The sequence below is a fragment of the Clinocottus analis genome, unplaced genomic scaffold (assembly GCF_023055335.1).
Source record: "Clinocottus analis isolate CAN_PGR_092001 unplaced genomic scaffold, fCliAna1.0.p SCAF_3, whole genome shotgun sequence".
NCBI classification, from domain to species: Eukaryota; Metazoa; Chordata; class Actinopteri; order Perciformes; family Cottidae; genus Clinocottus; species Clinocottus analis.
The window spans coordinates 14294569-14315617 of record NW_027176042.1 but is presented as its reverse complement, the minus strand read 5'-3'; the positions used below and the strand labels follow the sequence as shown (position 1 = coordinate 14315617).

At 38.6% G+C, this 21049-nt stretch overlaps 1 protein-coding gene across 2 annotated transcripts; it reads left to right on the top strand.

The window, feature by feature from the left end:
* The first annotated feature begins 2284 nt into the window (after positions 1-2284).
* On the top strand, positions 2285-20403 carry LOC137795895 (myosin heavy chain, fast skeletal muscle-like). Of its 2 annotated transcripts, none has more exons than XM_068593449.1 (42): positions 2285-2358; positions 6515-6677; positions 6780-6816; positions 6982-7192; positions 7319-7462; positions 7551-7707; positions 7906-7933; positions 8046-8157; positions 8237-8329; positions 9132-9195; positions 9275-9373; positions 9453-9556; positions 9764-9902; positions 10398-10516; positions 10630-10779; positions 10878-11048; positions 11137-11443; positions 11709-11782; positions 11896-11983; positions 12225-12342; positions 12422-12545; positions 12650-12786; positions 12948-13203; positions 13298-13540; positions 13634-13810; positions 13901-14046; positions 14141-14231; positions 14510-14899; positions 15024-15150; positions 15263-15381; positions 15476-15672; positions 15760-15943; positions 16022-16187; positions 16433-16557; positions 16704-17012; positions 17098-17301; positions 17396-17521; positions 18348-18518; positions 18766-18870; positions 19780-19875; positions 20046-20177; positions 20301-20403. In XM_068593449.1, the coding sequence occupies exons 4-42, from the start codon at positions 6989-6991 to the stop codon at positions 20319-20321; spliced, it is 5817 nt and encodes a 1938-aa protein (XP_068449550.1). In that variant the 5' UTR covers positions 2285-2358; positions 6515-6677; positions 6780-6816; positions 6982-6988; the 3' UTR covers positions 20322-20403. The 2 variants fall into 2 exon arrangements, with proteins under 2 accessions (XP_068449550.1, XP_068449548.1); XM_068593447.1 differs by having other exon boundaries at positions 2285-2378.
* Positions 20404-21049: the final 646 nt, after the last annotated feature.

Genomic DNA, 21049 nt, shown 5'->3' with positions numbered 1-21049 from the left:
CAAGTGCTCAAGAGGCTTATTGTGTTTTTATTGGGTCTTTGATCTCTGTCTGTCAGTTTCTTCATTTGTCAAGCAGCAGCGACAACTGGACTTTAGATAACAAACCAAGGTGAGTGTTGAGTAACATTCCAGTCTACAAGTTGGTCACAGAGCATGGATAAGCACTTACAGTTACAGTAGCATCGATATTTAATATTGTAAGTACAAAGATTTTAATATGAATTGTTATATTATTTTTCATTTCATTTTAGAGAGACGAGTGCTGGTTTGTCTCTGCATTTAAAACTTTACTAAATAGACTTTCAAACTCTATTTTTGAGTTTGACTATGTTGTGGTATGGCAATTATTTAGACTATTTTGGTTGTTTTAAAAGGGTAAAGTAAAACAATTCAAATGTTCAGTGCCTATGTGTTTGGAATTTGTAGTTGTGTCAAACTTCTTGGAAATAATCAGTTTTTCAGCCTTTGTGTGTGTGAATGTATTCTTTTTTATTCAATTAAAACTGCTTTGGTGTTATTAATGCATCAAGACGTAGATCGTATTTGCGATTGCAATCCTTCAAAGAAGTTCACATTCAGCTATACTCAAATAACGCCCCAAGAACCCGGTGACCTTTATTTTGAAGAATGTCATAACATTTTGTTCATGAGAACGTCTAGGGTTTGTTGGTTAATATTAGGTCTCAGTGTTGGATTCTGACCCTGGTTACCTTTCCATCTTGCGGTAGCGCTTCTGGGATTAGGGTGTGAAAAGTGGGGGATGACCATGTACTCCAACAATCTATTAGTCATACATGCTTCTGACTTCATGTATGTTCATGACATCTTGTATCATCATGTCCCTCTGCAAATTAGGTTTTAAAATGTTCTTAGATACACTGAAATTTACCTTTCTGCATCATCTGTATGATGAAAATCAATTGCTTTTTCAAAAAACTTTGTGCAGTAACAACTTTTCTTATTGACCACGTTGAGAGGGATTGCTTTAGAAGCTGTCAGACCCTTGGCAGTGTGAAGGGGCGTCACAAGGAGGTGTGTGTATTAATGTTTGTGTTGGGGTCACTGACATCCTATAAACACCAGAGGGAGCCTCAAGTTGCAAATGTGTAAACATGCTCCTTATGACACCAGCTTCTCTATCATCAACCATGAGGGTCTTGGCATTACACCATGTCATCAACTCCTGCATTTAGTAGTGACTTAAGTCTTCCAACACTTAGTCATTAATGATAAAAAAAATAAAAAAAAAGTTGTCAAAGAAAACGTTTAGAAATGTGAATTTACTTAAGTTTTGTCTTTACTTTGTTCCTATTCAGGGTAACAAAGGCATGCTGGAATTTCTCCCACCACCCATTGGACAGATGGCAGAGACAAACTCTGGACAGTCCATAATATCCTTTTTAAAAAATATGGTATGACACATTCACAGATCTAGATTTCACAAATTGTGATTCATGTTTGGAGGTTCTACACATGTCACTGTTCACGTCTTTGCCTGTTTTCATTTATTTCACTTAGAAGTAGATTATGATGCAATGTATTTCTTTCCTGTATAAACTATCTCTGGTTGTAAATGGTAATTCATTACTTCACTATTGTATTATTTGATTTCAAATGTAGTGAAGTGTGGTCATTGTTTATTCATATTAATACTAGGCAGCTCTCGTATTGCCCTTTTTGATTGATGATTTAACATGTGCAACTAAAATAAAACCAGTATAGCCAGTCACAGAGTTTTGTAACAAGAAGGTTATGTGTCACCTACAGTATGCAGCTGATAAAATGCATCCAGTATAGAGACTTAAATATGACCTAAGTAATTCACTTAAGCATTGGCCTATCTGTCCCAAGGGGCTAATAGAGAGCTGTTATGTTTTTGTTAAACTACAGTATTTTTGTTTTGCACATCCTTTTAAATTGGGAAACTCACAGGTTCACAGTTATTCAGGTCTGACACATGAACATGGAAACAGTTATTGCCTGCTCTAATAATTCCTTCTGGTTATACCAGCCATTAAAAGATAACCCTGATGACATTATCAGAGATATTTATTTTCAGAATTTGTTAAACACCTCACACCCAAAGAAAACATTTTACAGCTGTCCTCACAGGTTGTGTACTCTTTATCAACCAAAAGTCATTTTTTAAATTGGCTGAATTAAGCTCCATTTTCCAGTGATTACATGTAAGATAAAGCTAACCCTAACCTTGTTTTGAATCTTTCTAATCAATAAAACCATGATCTAAACCAACTAACTTGTGCTTTATTGTTCCTCATCTACAGTACACAGAAAGTGGAAGAAGAAGGAAAGGGACCCGGGTGAGATGGATCGATGTCAACTGACAGAAACATCAAAGTAAAGTGTGTCAGCTGAAGGTATCATATGTATTACTTCAATCTGTTGGAAATCAGTTTTTCTGGTATTTATTTAGAGAACATCTGCAATTGTTCCCGTAAAGCAGTGGGTTCTCAAACTTGTTTTGTCATGCCCCACTTTGGAGGAATAAAGATGTTCACGTCCCAACGAAAAGCTCATCTCCAGAATCAATGGCACATGGAACAATTGTACGATGTGAAGTTCTCATGTAGCTAATGGTGAACCACTCGTTGCTCCCCGGGTGCTTCACAGCAGCACACTGCTGCTAAGGATGGGTTTAATGCAGGAAATACATTTCTCCACTGTGAGTTTAATAAAGGATTATAAAGAAGAGAAAAAAATTCTATAAAAAAATACATTTAAAAAAATCTACATTACCCACTACCTCCGCGCCCCACTGGAGGGTCATGCCACTGTGGTGGTGAGAACCACTGCCGTAAAGAAAGTGGAAAGTACACGATGATGAATGTAAATAAAACCAGCAATCCTCAATGATTCATCCAAATTAACTTTATGTATCTGTAATAAAAAGTATTCCTGGATGAAAACAAATCAGTAATAAGAGAATAATCATTCAGAAATGGCCAAACATGCAAAGTGGAGAGAAGAACTGGATGTCTATCTGTATTTCCATCTTGAGAAGCACTTATCTATAGGGCACAGAAATTACCTCAATTATAAGTCAATATAGGAGTAAATCAAATACTAAATGCAAGATGACGCAATAAACAGATAAATCCACAACTGCTAGATACAGAAAGATTCAACATCAGACATCAAACATGATATTTTACAATTACTAACCAGAGACAAATGACTGCATTTATTTGATATGCCCATAAATACTATGGACATATGTAATATTTAATCATAATTCAAATTAAATTTGAAATTTGTATAAACATTTGTCAAAAAAAAAAGTTTCTTAAAGTTACTTAAACTGGTATTTGGTACTTATGGACGGACACTGAAAAAATATAATCAAGAAAATATGTTGAACTCCTACATCTGTTCTGTGTGAAAGGTTCTCTAAACAATAGGAGTAATGTCTACGTGAGCTCTTCCTCTTTATGTGTGTTGTAATCTGAGCTTCTCTCTTGTTTATTTGTAGCCAGACTGACCGCTCGTGCATGTACGTGCATGTGAGTGTCTGTTGGCCCCACGGGTTAGCCCATGGCCACGTTTCTGCTCTGCACACACACGGGTGATTACTGCTGACAACAACATCCCTGTGACAGCGTTGGAAGCATGGCCCTCACCTTTAGTTAAACTCTTTTTGCTCTGTCAGCACTGTTCACCTTGTTTGCACGGTTCGTGCCGCTAACACCGTTGACTGTAGTCACCGCCTCAGCCGCCATGTGAAGAGCCATGTGGAGGCAGTTCCTCTGCTCTGCATATCATACTGAGAACGTCTTAACAAATCTGGATCTGAATCGTCCTAGAACAGAAGTAAACTGTAACTTGGCATGTCTCTCAATAAGTTGCCTATCAATCAGCATTTGTTTAATATTTAAAATCATGCAATGCTGTTACATGAAAAAAAGATAGTTAAAAAAACAAACTGCTAATCAGTAATTCATGAAGAGTCAGTGGCAGCCCCATGCACTCAAATCTGTTTGTGAAAATCTAGAACAAGCTCAACCAACCAAATTCATCCAACCAACTCCATTGTGTTTTACCCTAATTTTACTGAAATATTGTATTTTGATAGTGTATCCTCAATAAGAAATGTAGTAAACAAAATTCAATCTTATGTACTTTTAATTTTGTGCATTCATTAACAATGCTTAGATGCACACTCAAACTAATTCAGCATGCTATCATTATTCAACGGCCATGTTTTAAGTTAGTTAAAAGCCTTAACACAGACTTCATTATTACTGTTATTATTATTGTTTTATTCAGTTATGTGAGTATTGCATTTTAAATATTTACAGCATATGAACACACATGTAGACAATTTTAGAAAGAGTCTGATAAGGAGACGCTTTGCTGCAGTGTTTTCCTTTGATACAGTTTTTTTGATAGTGTTTTCTAGTTGATACAAAAGCGTTTCAGCATGCGTCATACAGTCGCAGCATCACTTATCAACAAAAAGCCAATGTGTTATATAGAAAGCATGTTTAAATAATGTTATAAACCCTCAAATGAAATAGGTATTAGAGTAATACAAACATATTTTCATTATCATCAACAGGAAACTGCTTCAATGTTATAAATAATACGCATCTAATTGCAGACAATACCATAATATTAAGTAAGTACAACATTTACAAATGCAAAGACGCACTTTTACATTTATTTTAAGTAATTTACTTACTTGAACTTGCTGCTTTCACTATTCTAAATACAAATCAGCATGTTTATATTCTGGAGTTGACTCAAGAAAACCGCAAAGAAAAGCATCACTCTCAATCTCTCGTTTCTGTCCTTCCTTACTACACTTTGTAAAATGAATTTCTTTCTCACACAAGAGTAAGTGGTAACACATACACATAACCAAACAACATTTTCAGCAAAGTAACACCTGCACAGAGATGTCTTATTTATCACACACAGGGGAATATAAGCTGCTTTGGAATACAAAAATGCCTTGGCCACCCTGAGGACGAGATGGTATTTACACAAAACCAACAGATGGTGTATTATGTGGATGCTGTTAATCTGTTTCCATTAAGGCAAATATTTCCTGTTGATTATTAATTGTTTTGAGTTTTTCATTACTTACAAATTAATTTAGAAAATAGAGAAGGGTAAACTATGTTTTTGTTAGTGTAGAAATTGTAGCTCTAAGCAGCTGCACTGGTCAAATATCTCTTCTAATCTCCCATATGCTTGTGAGCTTCACAGATTATTTATCTGTTTGTCATTTACCTCTCCAAGCACACATATGGTAACACCAAATTTACAACTAAAATGGTAAAATAACAGGTGAAAAAATGAATCACCGATATTATGTGTTAATTTCCTTTAAGATTACATAATTTCATCTCGGCTTGTTGATAAAAGCCATACAGAAACATAAACACAACTCAAAATGATGATTAATATTAATTGTAATTGAGAAACCATAAGAAGTTCATACCAAACGATTTTAAGATTATATTAACTAAATCACGTTCCCCTGACCCAGCACACTGCACTTGCTCAATGCCTCCGGTTTAGAAACACAGATAGTTTTTTGCTTTTTCTAAACTATAGTAACTGCAAGTACCATAAATGATTCAGTTACACATAGCTCATTTGTGTGGCAAATATTTCCAAATACTTACAGCACAACCATATCTCGCATCAGAGGGCCCTGCAGAAACCAAACAAGCAATGTTAGCACCGTGCTGTGGCCATCAAACTCCTCAAATTACAGAGGAAAAGAAACAACAACAAACTTCTATAGATCTCTACTTACCACAGTACAGAACCTAACTAAATTGAACTTGATGAGTTTGTGATCTAGTCACAATACTGGTAGTCTGAAGCAAGAATAAGAAGCTTCACAGCCTGGGTTTTTTTTTTTTGAGTAACAGGATGCCAAAATACATCTGACGTGTAATTAACAGAAGCATTCAATGCATTTGTCAACAATTGTAATAGTAAGACCATGGGCATTTATGAGCGAGAGGCTATATTTGCTTTAAGTCCTAATAAGTCTAAAGAAAGGCCAGAGATATTGAATGTCACCTTTTATTGCAACATAATCACACCACAAGAGAATACTTGTCATCTTTCTTTAGAAAGAAAGCACAACAGTAGAATGGACCATAATGGATTCTTAAATTAGCCACACTTAGCCCGATACTCAAGAGATGTTTTAAACAATGTAATTGCCAAAGGCTTGTTTGAAAGCTGTAATAAACTTCTGTGGGTGCAGATTGAGAAAATAATCCAGTAATAAGACTTTCTGGCTGGCCCTCATTCAAGTTTTTAAGTAATACATCCTAATTTTCATTTATACAAAAGAAATCCTATAGTAACTGAAAATCAATCAATTATTCATTGTAGTTAAACCACTTAGTAAAACATATTTAAACATAGTTTTAGAGTGCATTGTCATTATCGGCTGTTTGGTTTTTGGGAAACCATCATAATCTGAGGTTTTATTTCATGTTAATCATGTTTTTGTATCATTTGGGTTTAGGTGACACCAGTTGGGGTGGAGAAGGCCATCTGATATCATTCTCGAGACAAGTGCAATGACCTAAACAGGAGTGCTGTTCCTGTTTGGTGTCCAGAGATTTCAGTATAAAAGAAGAACTCCCAGGCATGACCAGAAGTTTTGGACTGACAGGCTAGCAACGTAGGTGAGTCTCCTATCACACTTTATGCAGTGATCAGTATTTTAATTAAGATTGCTGACAGTTGCATGTGTTTCTTATGCTAATTTGATTTTAACTTTTTCTCAGTATCCACAAAAAAACTTCATCACTTGGCAACAAAAAGGTAAATTACATTAATGCAAATAGTTATTTAGCTAAAAAAAAGAGAGATAATAAATACAATTTAAAGTGCATTGATTAGCCATACCCTTTTCATTTAGTTGAATCTTGAAATGTCTTTCTATTAATCCATTTAAATGTTTTTATTTTATTTACACTTTAATAACAGCGGCGCCATGAGTACGGACGCTGAAATGAAGTGTTTTGGCCCGGCGGCCATTTACCTCCGGAAATCTGAAAAGGAGAGAATTGAAGCTCAAAACTCTCCCTTTGATGCTAAAACATCTTATTACGTGACGGAGCCCGCTGAGATGTATTTGAAGGGGAAATTAGTAAAGAAGGAAGGTGGCAAAGCCACAGTTGAAATTCAGGGTGGGAAGGTATGTAGACATCTATTGTTGTATATTATTATAAAAACAAGTAATGTTGAAGCCACAAATGCTCACACTCTATTTCATGATGGCAATGCACATTCTCTGAACTAATTATTCACTGTTTTGGTGCAGACCCTCACTGTAAAGGATGATGATGTCTTCCCCATGAACCCTCCAAAGTACGACAAGATTGAGGACATGGCCATGATGACCCACCTCAGTGAGCCGTCTGTGCTGTATAACCTCAAAGAGCGATATGCAGCATGGATGATCTACGTAAGACCAGTGGTTGCACTGTTTATACAGTATGTACATTGCAAGTATGAAAGAAACATTTAATATGATTGTCCTCTTCTTATCACAGACCTACTCAGGCCTGTTCTGCGTGACTGTGAACCCCTACAAGTGGCTCCCAGTGTACGATGCAGCAGTTGTAGCAGCATACCGAGGCAAAAAGAGAATTGAGGCTCCACCCCACATCTTCTCTATCTCTGATAACGCCTATCAGTTCATGCTTCAAGGTACCACTTTAGATAGCAATTTGTCTTGAATCTGTCGCTCTATAAAAGGAGACCATCCTTAAACATCCAACATTGTTTTGTAGCTTCACAACAGTTATTTGTCACTAGAAAACATACAGGTTATCGTGACACCATGAATTTTTAAATAAATAAATGCAATAACACAATGTATGTGTTGAAATTTAATTTTCTCAACAGATCGTGAGAATCAGTCAATCCTGATTACGTAAGTCAATGTCAAACAGAGCAAATTTGGACTAATAAGTTACAGACTATTTATGTGCTGTATCTAACGAATTTACACCAATACATGTGTCATATAATTATCTGCATTGTAGCGGAGAATCTGGTGCAGGAAAGACTGTCAACACCAAACGGGTCATCCAGTACTTTGCGACAATCGCAGTGGCTGGAGGAAAGAAATCCGACTCAGTATCTGGAAAAATTCAGGTACATAATATATACTGTAAATATGTATGATTTATATAAAAGTGTGATTACAAACACATGTCATGTAACAATTTTTAAGGGGTCGCTGGAGGATCAAATCATTGCTGCCAATCCCCTGCTGGAAGCATATGGTAATGCAAAAACTGTGAGGAATGACAACTCATCCCGATTTGTAAGTTTTGGTTCACAAAATCCTGCTGCTTTAGTATAGTGTCTTTTAAGATCAGCTAGTCCGCTGTCCTCAGTATTTGTCTTCACCAGTGGTGGGCCGTGAAAATTGTCATTACGCCAGCTGTAGAGTTTAACAGAGATTCTCTCTTCTTCTACTTCTAATTAAAGCGGTCTTCTTCTATAACTTCAAGTTGACTAGGTGTTTACAGCGCCGCCTACAGTACGGGAGTGTGTGGTGCAGGGTATTTCTGTCCTCACGCTCACAGAGTAGTGAGAGAGTAGAACAGAACCAGCTCGCAAGCGTCACCGTGTTTAACCGGCGGAGAGAGAGAAGACAGAGAGAAGAGAGAGAAATAGAGAAAGACAGAGGATAGATGTGATTGGTCAAAGAGCGTTAAGGAGCGCGCATCAAGCTGGCCACAGAAACAGAAAGCAAGGCAGCAGGAGACAGACAGGAGACAGAAGCTGCTCAATAAAAACATAAGCTAATAGGGAAAAATAATTATATTACATGTAGTGTATTTGTGAAAAACAATTATATTATAAAATAGAACTTTTAATTATTAAAAAAAAAAATAATAATAATAATAATAATTTTTTTTCAGCGGAGAAAGCTGAGCTGGCCTGACGGCCCGCCACTGGTCTTCACACTATAGAATGTAGTACAATTTCCAAATTGAGAAGCATGCTGTTTTTGATTGTATAGTTCTAAATAACATTTACAACCAAGTATAAAACATGTGTACTAACAAAGTGACACCAGTCACAAATATGGCCACACTTTTATTTGCTTTCTTCTGTAGGGTAAATTCATCAGAATCCATTTTGGAACAACTGGAAAGTTGGCTTCAGCTGATATTGAAACATGTAAGGCTCCCTATTGTTACCCACAAGGTATGATGAAAGCACAAACTGTAAACCAGCTTATCGTCAACTTGTTTTATAGATCTACTGGAAAAGTCTCGGGTGACGTTCCAGCTGTCTGCAGAGAGGAGCTACCACATCTTCTATCAGCTCGCAACAGGCCACAAACCTGAGCTGATAGGTGAAATAGTTTGCCATATATCATTTTATAAAATGAACGCATGTGTTCTGTATAAGTAATCGTAATACATATTTTTCAGATGCCCTCCTCATCAGCACCAACCCTTATGACTTCCCCATGATCAGTCATGGTGAAATCACTGTCAAGAGTATCGATGACATTGAAGAATTCATTGCCACTGATGTGAGTACACATGCAAAATCACAAACATTTACACTCTAACTTGTAAGGGATTTAATGTTGCACATACTTTTAAGGTTCCTCAGATGTCATTATTATGTTTTGTTGGAGCATCTGATAACACACAGGAGACCAGTAAACATTTGAGGATCCTTTACTGTAAGCCAAAAATATTAAGAGAATTTGAGTTTTTGATGATCCATTCTGCAGACTGCCATAGACATCCTGGGCTTTACTGGTGAAGAGAAAATAGGCATTTACAAGCTGACTGGAGCTGTGATGCATCACGGAAACATGAAGTTCAAGCAGAAGCAGCGTGAGGAGCAGGCAGAGCCCGATGGCAATGAGGGTAAATGCTTCCTAATATCAAACAATTATTTATTGCAAACTTTTTTATTTTTTTTAAATGTTTTCCACTGCATACATTTAATTAAAATTCCAGTTAAGTAGTCTGTATTCATGCTTCCACAATTGTGATCGATTGCTTTGTAAAAGTGAGAGTGTCTAGATTTCCTATTAAGGCCAAGGCGAGCGGTCCAGGGAGCTTAGAGTAGACCTACTGGTCCTTTGGAACAGGGGCAAGTGAGGTGTTTTGGGCATCTGATTAGGATGCCTCCCAGATGGTTCCCGAGAAATGTATTCTGGGGACATTCAACTGTGATAAGACCATGTCTTGGATAGCATGGCCAACACTTGACCTGTCGTCACAGTGACCCAGACCCAAACAAGCAGCACAGGATGAATGTTGTAAAAAATTACTGTATATTTTCACATTATTGCCAATCACATGTGTAACTTTTGAGCCTCATCAAGTGATAATCTCTCGGGCTTTTGTTCTTGACAGAGGCAGATAAAATTGCCTACCTCCTGGGCCTGAACTCTGCTGATATGCTCAAGGCTTTATGCTACCCCAGAGTCAAGGTCGGCAATGAGATGGTGGTTAAAGGTCAAACGGTGCCACAGGTAATTTACATAAAACAATATAAGTGAATAAACATACACGTAATACTTAATATAAATGTATCCCTTTGATTAATGATATTTTTTTAATCTATATTGTATCTGTAAAAATTCAGGTCAACAATTCCGTCAGTGCTCTCTGCAAGTCTGTCTATGAGAAGATGTTCTTGTGGATGGTCGTCAGAATTAATGAGATGCTGGATACCAAGCAGCCCAGACAGTTCTTCATCGGTGTCCTGGATATTGCTGGGTTTGAAATTTTTGACGTGAGTTTGTTTGACTGATTGATACATACTCTTCTGCATCTTTATTAAAAGCTGTCACTTAAGGTCTTTACTGACCTGTGATATGTTCATGTGTGCAGTACAACAGCTTGGAGCAGCTGTGCATCAACTTCACCAACGAAAAGCTGCAACAGTTTTTCAACCACCACATGTTTGTCCTGGAGCAAGAAGAGTACAAGAAAGAGGGGATTGAATGGGAGTTCATTGACTTTGGTATGGACTTGGCTGCCTGCATTGAGCTGATTGAGAAGGTGAGAGACATGCTGAATATTCACAAACACAGAAAACTATTTGACGACTTGAAATCTTTTGTATGAAATAATCATTTCATCATGACAGCCAATGGGCATCTTCTCCATCCTTGAAGAGGAGTGTATGTTCCCCAAGGCATCAGACACCACCTTCAAGAACAAACTGCATGACCAGCATCTTGGTAAAAGCGCTCCCTTCCAGAAACCCAAACCTGCCAAAGGCAAAGCTGAGGCCCATTTCGCCCTGGTGCACTATGCTGGCACTGTTGACTACAATGTCACTGGTTGGCTGGATAAGAACAAAGACCCCCTGAACGACTCAGTGATTCAGCTCTACCAGAAGTCTTCAGTCAAACTGTTGGCTCACCTCTATTTAGCGCATGCCGGATCAGAAGGTATTTTTCATCTCATATTGAAGGAAATATACTGCATCTTGTCATTTTAGCTAGACATTACATGTCATGGTTTAGTTTTTATATAAGGAAGGTTTAAGAGAAGCTAAGAAGGTTTGTACAAAGTCACCCCCTAAGAATTTAAGATAAGAATCTAAAAAATAGATAAAATCCTGCAAAATTAATCAATGCCATTATACTTACAAATAATTAATACAAAAAATTGCGAAATGAAAATAAAAATGACAATTGTAAATCCTTTTTACAGATGCTAAAAGTGGAAAGAAGGGTGGCGGTAAGAAGAAGGGTGGCTCCTTCCAGACTGTGTCGGCTCTCTTCAGGGTATTTTCATTTTGTAGTCACTCTTAAATGCTTATATGAATTACTGACCACTTTGCAGGGGATTTCTCAAAACAGTAGATCTGAACATTAATAAATGATTTGTCCATTCACAGGAAAACTTGGGCAAGCTTATGACCAATTTAAGGAGCACTCACCCACACTTTGTGCGCTGTTTGATTCCCAATGAATCAAAGACACCAGGTTAGTCCGAAAAATCTTATGTATATATAACTGACAGTCTCAAATTCCTCACAGCAGTTAGGATGTGGGTCTTTATGAACCTATAACTCACTCTTGTTCATCTAATGTATGATTAGCCTCTCTGTCCCATAGTTGCTGTTTGAAATCAGGGTGATTTTTGCAAATGACACACCTATACGGTATCACTGATCCGTTCAGGTCTTCATCAGCTATGACATTGATATGCTTTGTCCTTTTTAAGGTCTAATGCAAAACTTCCTGGTCATCCACCAGCTGAGGTGTAATGGTGTGCTGGAAGGTATCAGGATCTGCAGGAAAGGTTTCCCCAGCAGAATCCTCTACGCTGACTTCAAGCAGAGGTAGCAGAAGCTATTTATGCACCTCTCAGTCCACATTTGTTGATTCTGTTGATAATCTGATTCAAACCAATCCTTTCAGATACAAAGTATTGAATGCCAGTGTCATCCCTGATGGAACATTTATCGACAACAAGAAGGCATCAGAGAAACTGCTACAATCCATTAGTGTGGAGAAATCACAGTACCGATTTGGCCATACCAAGGTAAATAAACATACTTCATTACAACCATGACATGATGAGATAGATCATTGTGTAGCTAAAAACCAAACATGCTTTGGTTCAATCAATGTTACATCTATCATCAGGTATTCTTCAAGGCGGGACTACTGGGTACGCTTGAGGAGATGAGAGATGAGAAACTGGTCGAGCTGGTCACAATGACTCAGGCTCTCTGCAGAGCTTACCTCATGAGGAGAGAGTTTGTCAAGATGATGCAGAGAAGGTGGGCTTTATGTCTTGTTATACACTTTAGCACTCACAAATAATTGATGTTATAACATTTTTGCTATAGGTAAAGGATCATATAGTATATGTCATTTTAGTTTAGGAAACAGTGTCTTTAAGAGCATGTGTTTCTATAAAACTGGATTCTTGTTTCCCCAGAGAGGCAATCTACTCCATCCAGTACAACATTCGTTCATTCATGAATGTCAAAACATGGCCATGGATGAAGCTGTACTTCAAAATCAAACCTCTGCTGAAGAGTGCAGAGGCTGAGAAAGAAATGGCCCAAATGAAAGAAGACTTTGAAAAGATGAAAGAGGATCTAGCAAAGGCTCTGGCTAAGAAGAAAGAACTGGAGGAGAAGATGGTTTCCCTGCTGCAGGAGAAGAATGACTTGCTGCTACAAATTCAGTCTGTACGTTACAAAGAATGCGGGAATTGCTTTCTCTGAGATCCTGGTTTTAAAGTTAAGTAAATATTATGTTAATGTTATGTCGTATCACATCTAGGAAGGTGAAACCCTCAGTGATGCAGAGGAAAGGTGTGAGGGGCTCATTAAATCAAAAATCCAGCTCGAAGCCAAAGTCAAGGAGTCGTCTGAGAGACTGGAGGATGAGGAGGAAATGAATGCTGAGCTGACTGCAAAGAAGAGGAAGCTGGAGGACGAGTGCTCCGAGTTGAAGAAAGACATTGATGACTTGGAGCTCACCCTGGCCAAAGTAGAAAAAGAGAAGCATGCCACTGAGAACAAGGTTCATGTCTCTTATTTCATTTTACAAAACTGTCCTGAATAGATATACACTGTGGTTAAATAATTAATAACTGTATTTATATAAACTGTTAAGGTTAAAAACCTGGTTGAGGAAATGGCATCTCAAGATGAGAGCATTGTCAAGTTGACCAAAGAGAAGAAAGCCCTCCAAGAGGCCCATCAGCAGACCCTTGATGATCTGCAGGCCGAGGAAGACAAAGTCAACAGTCTGACGAAGGCCAACAGCAAGCTGGAGCAGCAAGTGGACGATGTAAGAGGCTGTGTTTTTGTTTGAAACCGCTGCACCAAAGTATTTATGTATTCCCACTGGAACTGATTACGCTACATTTGAATGCACTAGATTGAAGGTTCCTTGGAGCAAGAGAAGAAACTCCGTATGGATCTTGAGCGATCAAAAAGAAAGCTTGAAGGTGATCTAAAACTGGCACAGGAATCCATAATGGATCTGGAGAATGACAAGCAGCAGTCTGATGAGAAAATTAAGAAGTATGTTATGATGACATCTTAATTCATAACCTCTACAATTCCCAAATCAACAGCTTGCTTCTAACATTGTTCATTGTTTTTTTTCCCATTTTAGGAGGGACTTTGAGATGAGTCAACTTCTTGGCAAGATCGAAGATGAACAGTCAGTTGGTGTTCAACTTCATAAGAAAATCAAGGAACTGCAGGTAATGTGTAAATATGAGTGTAGGCTTTGTGGAGGGAAACAGTATTGAATGTTTGTGTTTGTATCTCACTCAAAAATATATGAGTCAGATAGATAGAATAACATTCAGGAACGCAGTTGTACACTTACTAAAATAGATCAACTCCTAGACATTTTAGTTTCACTGATAATTAAGCCATTTGTAAACCGATAACCATGAGGACGATTTTGAACTGAAGTCTTGTTATAATCACCAATAATTGTTGTAGGCTTCACTTGACACTTATAATGTTGTCACAGGCTCGTATTGAGGAGCTGGAGGAGGAGATTGAGTCTGAGCGGACTGCTCGGGCCAAGGTGGAGAAGCAGAGGTCGGATCTTTCCAGGGAACTTGAGGAGATCAGCGAGCGGCTGGAAGAAGCTGGTGGAACAACGTCTGTTCAGATCGAGATGAACAAGAAGCGTGAGGCCGAGTTTCATAAGCTACGTCGTGATCTGGAAGAGTCCACGCTGCAGCACGAGGCCACGGCTGCAGCTCTCCGCAAGAAGCAGGCTGACAGTGTGGCAGAGCTGGGAGAACAGATTGATAACCTCCAGAGAGTCAAGCAGAAGCTGGAGAAAGAGAAAAGTGAATACAAGATGGAGATCGACGACCTCAGCAGCAATATGGAGTCCATTGCCAAATCAAAGGTAAAATTGTCTTATATATTAGTATTTTATTTATATACAAACAATTACCACATTTCCTGTTTTATCATCTACAGTAGCATTATGACTACAGCAAACTTACAATTGTGTTGATTTGTGTGCGAAGGGTAACCTGGAGAAGTTGTGCCATTCTCTTGAGGATCAACTAAGTGAAGTTAAGACCAAAAATGAAGAACATGTGCGCCAGTTAAATGATTTTAATGTTCAAAGAGCCAGACTGTTGACCGAAAATGGTGAGATGAACATTTAGGATGAGAAAATTAAATCAAACTGAATCTTTAACCCTCCAAACATTACAATGCACATCAGCACAAATCACTAACCAAAATATTTTTTCCCAATCAGGGGAATTTGGTCGTCAGTTGGAGGAAAAGGAGTCTCTTGTTTCACAGCTAACAAGAGGAAAACAGGCTTATATTCATCAACTTGAGGAGCTCAAAAGACACCTTGAGGATGAAGTTAAGGTAGTGCATTATGCTTTTGTTCAATGTAGCAGCAGATAATCACTTTTTTTTTCAGAAGAAATTAGATTTGCCTCATGTGTTTTCTCATTATTAGGCCAAGAACGCCCTGGCTCATGCTGTTCAGTCAGCGCGTCACGACTGCGACCTGCTCCGAGAGCAGTATGAGGAGGAGCAGGAGGCCAAATCTGAGCTGCAGAGGGCAATGTCAAAGGCCAACAGCGAGGTGGCTCAGTGGAGAGCCAAATACGAGACCGATGCCATCCAGCGCACTGAGGAGCTGGAGGAGGCGAAGTAAGGACCAGTCCTGAAATCACCCTGTTTCCACATGCACTGATTCAGTTAATCATCACAGATCCTGTTTACTGTATGGTTTAACAGGAAAAAGCTCGCCCAGCGTCTTCAGGATGCAGAAGAATCCATCGAGGCTGTGAATGGAAAGTGTGCCTCTCTGGAAAAGACAAAACAGAGACTGCAGGGTGAAGTGGAAGACATGATGATTGACGTGGAGAGAGCTAATGCTCTGGCTGCTAACCTCGACAAGAAGCAAAGGAACTTTGACAAGGTTGGATATGTCTTGTAATGTGTTTCAACTGGTTGATACGAGGTGACAGAAAACACTAATTTGTTTCTTACATTTCAGGTTCTTGCAGAGTGGAAGCAGAAGTATGAAGAGAGCCATGCAGAGCTTGAAGGAGCTCAGAAGGAGGCTCGCACTTTAAGCACAGAGATGTTTAAAATGAAAAACTCTTATGAAGAAGCTCTGGACCACCTTGAGACCTTGAAGAGAGAAAACAAGAACCTGCAGCGTAAGACAAAAAATACTGCATGTGATTTTTGGCATAAAATGCATTCTTTACTTAATATTTGAAACAATTGAGGAAAAACTAAAAACATATAGCATATGCAAAATGAATGTGAGTTTTAGTTTTTAGAAAAATAGATGAATAATTTATGCAATACTACAATTAAACTTACAAACTTAACTTAACTTTGCTCACATAATTGTATTGCTTTATGTGAATTTCGTTTTGTTTTTTGTTTTTTTCAACAGATGAAATATCTGATTTGTCTGAACATATTGCTGAATCAGGAAAGACAATTCATGAGCTTGAAAAGGGGAAGAAGACCGCAGAGAACGAGAGATCAGAAGTCCAGACTGCCCTCGAGGAGGCCGAGGTATTTCAATTGACTTGTTTGTAAAGAAAAATCCAAACGAGGAACTCTGAAGTTGGGAATCTTGGTTTTGATCTAATACCTGCAACCTTCTGGATACTTAATATATCTGCATTCTGAAATGTTACATCATATATTTAATTTTGTAGGCTACTCTGGAGCACGAAGAATCAAAGCTCATCCGTATCCAGCTCGAGCTCACCCAGGTGAAAAATGAAATCGACAGAAAACTTGCAGAGAAAGACGAGGAGATCGACCAGATCAAGAGGAACAGCCAGAGAGTGATGGAGTCCATGCAGAGCACTTTGGATGCCGAGATCAGGAGCAGGAATGATGCCCTGAGAATCAAGAAGAAGATGGAGGGAGACCTCAACGAGATGGAGATTCAGCTGAGCCACGCCAACCGCCAGGCATCTGAAGCCCAGAAACAGCTGAGAAACGTGCAGGGACAGCTCAAGGTATGGTGGCTTTTTTAAATAAAGTTTACTTTACTCAGACTGCATGGCAGTTATTTTTTATTTTTTAAAATAATTATTCATAAAGGATGCGATACTGCACCTTGATGACGCCATAAGAGGTCAGGAAGACATGAGGGAGCAGGTTGCCATGGTGGAGCGCAGGAACAACCTGATGGTGGCTGAGATCGAGGAGCTGAGAGCTGCACTGGAGCAGACGGACAGAAGCCGCAAAGTGGCTGAACAGGAGCTGGTTGATGCCAGCGAGCGTGTGGGACTGCTGCACTCTCAGGTATTATATATCTGTATTTTTTATCTACTGTTAAAAGCAAATTACTGATGCAAATGTATAGAAAACCTACTATGTACATTGTTTTACTTTTTAGAATATCAGTCTCATAAACACTAAAAAGAAGTTGGAGGGTGAGCTTGTCCAGATCCAGGGTGAAGTGGAAGATTCGGTCCAGGAAGCAAGAAATGCTGAAGACAAGGCCAAGAAAGCCATCACTGACGTGAGCTCTGTCTTAGTATTTAGCATGTTCGTATTGTTTTATTGAAAACCCAGATGTTTGTACAGAAGGTCCACTTTTGGATCTCAAAGTTGAGACATTCCAGTGGTTAGCCAGAAGTTCCCTTGTTTTAAATAAAGGACAGCTACATTAAATTAATGACGAATGAGTGGAGAAGTAAAAACAGCACTCGTGGACTCATCATGATAGTTTTATTTCAAAATACATGCAGTGAAGCTTCTGAGAGTGACAGAGGACGTGTGCTGATTTAATGACATCAGTCTTTGATGACTGTGAATGAATATGAACATGTACACTATCGTTCAAAAGTTTGGGATCACCGAGACACATTTTCAGTTTCTTTGCAATTTCTCGAATGGAATAGCCTTCATTTCTAAGAACAAGTATAGGCTGGCGAGTTTCACATGAAAGTTCTCTTTTTCTGGCCATTTTGAGAGTTTAATGAACCCACAAATGTGATGCTCCAGACAATCAACTAGCTCAAAGGAAGGCCAGTTTTATAGCTTCTTTCACCAGCAGAACTGTTTTCAGCTGTGCTAACATCATGGCACAAGGGTTTTCTAATCATCCAATAATCTTCTAAGGCGATTAGCAAACACAATGTACCATTAGAACACTGGAGTGATAGTTGCTGGAAATGGGTATGTTAACTGTTAATTACTACCAAAGTGCAGGAGCCGAAAAAATGGTATTCAGAGCAGCTCTGCTGTTAAATCTCCCCTTTTGTTTTACAAATGGCTTACAAATGAGGTCGTATGTTGTTTTGGCATTCTGCTCATTACCCTTCTTGCAATGATTTCATGTTCAGGCTGCCATGATGGCAGAAGAGCTGAAGAAGGAGCAGGACACCAGCTCTCATTTGGAGAGGATGAAGAAGAACCTGGAGGTGACAGTAAAAGACCTGCAGCATCGTCTGGATGAAGCTGAGAATCTGGCCATGAAGGGCGGCAAGAAGCAGCTTCAGAAACTGGAAGCTAGAGTAAGTTAATTTGTTTATTTTATTTTATTTTTTTACTTTGTGCTCCTGCGATATGGACTTGCAAGCGCGCTGAGTCAGCGGTTGAGGCTAAATTGCTCAATTGCTTTATTTCAGGGCCTTTACAACCTCCTGCATTTTCTACTTGTAACAAACATGTTACCCAACAAGCTCATAAAATATGTGTTATCTGCTCAAGCATATATAGTCATGTCACCATAAAATTGTATTATTTATTATTATTGTCAAGGTCCGAGAGCTTGAGTCGGAGGTCGAGGCCGAGCAAAGACGTGGAGCAGAAGCTGTGAAAGGCGCCCGCAAATATGAACGCAGGCTGAAGGAACTGACTTACCAGGTACAGAGAACCAAGGCATAACACCTTTATTGTGCACCTTGAATTTGAATTTGAATAGTGACACAACTGCTTTCTATCAGAATGATATTTTTTTGCAGAAATTCTGTAATTTGTGCTGCTGAAGTCAAACTGGATGTAGAATATTTTTTAAACCTCTAGAGGGCATGAATTGCCATCATTTGTTTGACATCTCCGACATACATACTAAAGAGATTAAGAGTGGATTGCATCTAAAAATAAGCAATCTACCGTTGCTGCTATAAATACATGTGGTTATGTGCATAGATTAGTATGACCAAATGTGTGATACGCATGTAGGACTCAGTTCTTACGAGCAGCTTGATTGACAGGACTGAACGATTCCAGACAGACATTGTGTACATTTATCTGCTGTTGTTTTTGAATTGTTGGAAGATGTCTGTTGGATCATACTGCATGCTCTCAAGTATTTTTGAAGATCCTCCTAAATCACAATGGGATGATGGTATTGGTTTTTATTTAAATCTTTAATTAACCAGGAGAGTCTCATTGAGATTTAAAATCTCTTTTTCGAGGGAGACCTGGCCAAGACAAGCAGCAACATCAGAATCACAAAGTTACAGACAGAAACAAGACAAGTTAAAAAAAAAACTAAAAGCTAAGAGACAGTGATGTAACTTTACTTTAATTTAAGAAATTACATTTTTGGGAACCTGCCTCATTTCTTTCCTTTTAGATTTAAAAGCAGTACGTGCCATCAGTTCCATGAGTTTTAAATCATTCTGCAGGATATTCCATGATGACGGTGCCGAGTGTACAAAAGCCCTTTTTGCCATTTCCGCTCTGGCATTTGGAAGTCCTGAAGAGTATTGCCTAACACTTTTCTGCTTTAGACTTAGTCTGACAAACTGTGCTGTCTACCGCCTCTAGACTGAGGAGGACAAGAAGAATATCACCCGACTGCAGGATCTGGTGGACAAGCTGCAGCTGAAAGTGAAATCCTACAAGAGACAGTCTGAGGAGGCTGTGAGTGTGAAACATTTGACACATGCGACGCAAATATGCATCACACCAGTAACACCTTTTCTGACACTGCATCGTATTGACAGCATGATGCAGTGTAATGTAATGGTTTTAATCTCATCTGACTGGAAGGATTGTTCAAGATATCACCTCTTTAACTTTATGCTTTCCAGGAGGAGCAGGCCAACACTCACCTGTCCAGGTACAGGAAGGTGCAGCATGAGATGGAGGAAGCTCAGGAGAGAGCTGACATCGCTGAGACTCAGGTCAACAAGCTAAGAGCAAAGAGCCGTGAGATCGTCAGGGTATGTTTATTTGTATTTATTTTTCACTCTGACACTAATGATATTAATTCAAGGAACTTCTGTAACTTCACATCTTAACAAAGTGTTTAACCTCTAACTTCTCTCTTTGCTCTTGATTTAAAGGGAAAGGAGGGTGAGGAATGAGCATCAGTCCAGACATGACACATGACAAGAAATCATACAATATGATGTTTTTGTCTGATGTGTAACAACAAATAAATCTGCAAGCAATTCAATACCCTTTACGTGCCATTAATCTGTTTATTTCACTTCACGATTAATTCAAAGGATGTATGAAGTTATTTATGCTCCAAAATTCCACGCAGAACATTTAAATGTAAGTTATATTCTTTGAAAGTACGCAGAGAATATTTTTAAACAAATATGACAATACTTCACTTCATTAATTACATGCATAGATTAATTGATCAAAGACTCTATTTCATGAGCTACAGCTGAAGACAATTATTGTCATTCTTTAACCCTCGGACACTAACGTCAGGTGATTTTCAACCGCGCGATTGTGGTTACGTTATTTTGGTTGTGTTGCTTTTGTCTGAGTTGCGTGGGTCTTTGTGTAGCTTCATGCTGCTCACTGACGTTATTGAAGGTGGGCGTGTCTCTCTGCTCCAATCCATGGTTCTTTCAACAGGCACCTGATCAGAAGATTTTCACCCTATGTTAGTGATAGAGGGTAAAACAAAAAAATTAGATGGGTTTTATGATTGAAAGGAGACTTTTCCTTCACAGAACAAAGCTCACATGTCTCAGTAACAGGTGCACCAAAGAACAAATTCATAGCTCCATTATTTATATTTTTAATCATGTTTCATTGACAATTCTCTCATTTTTCACCAGATTTTAAACCTTTT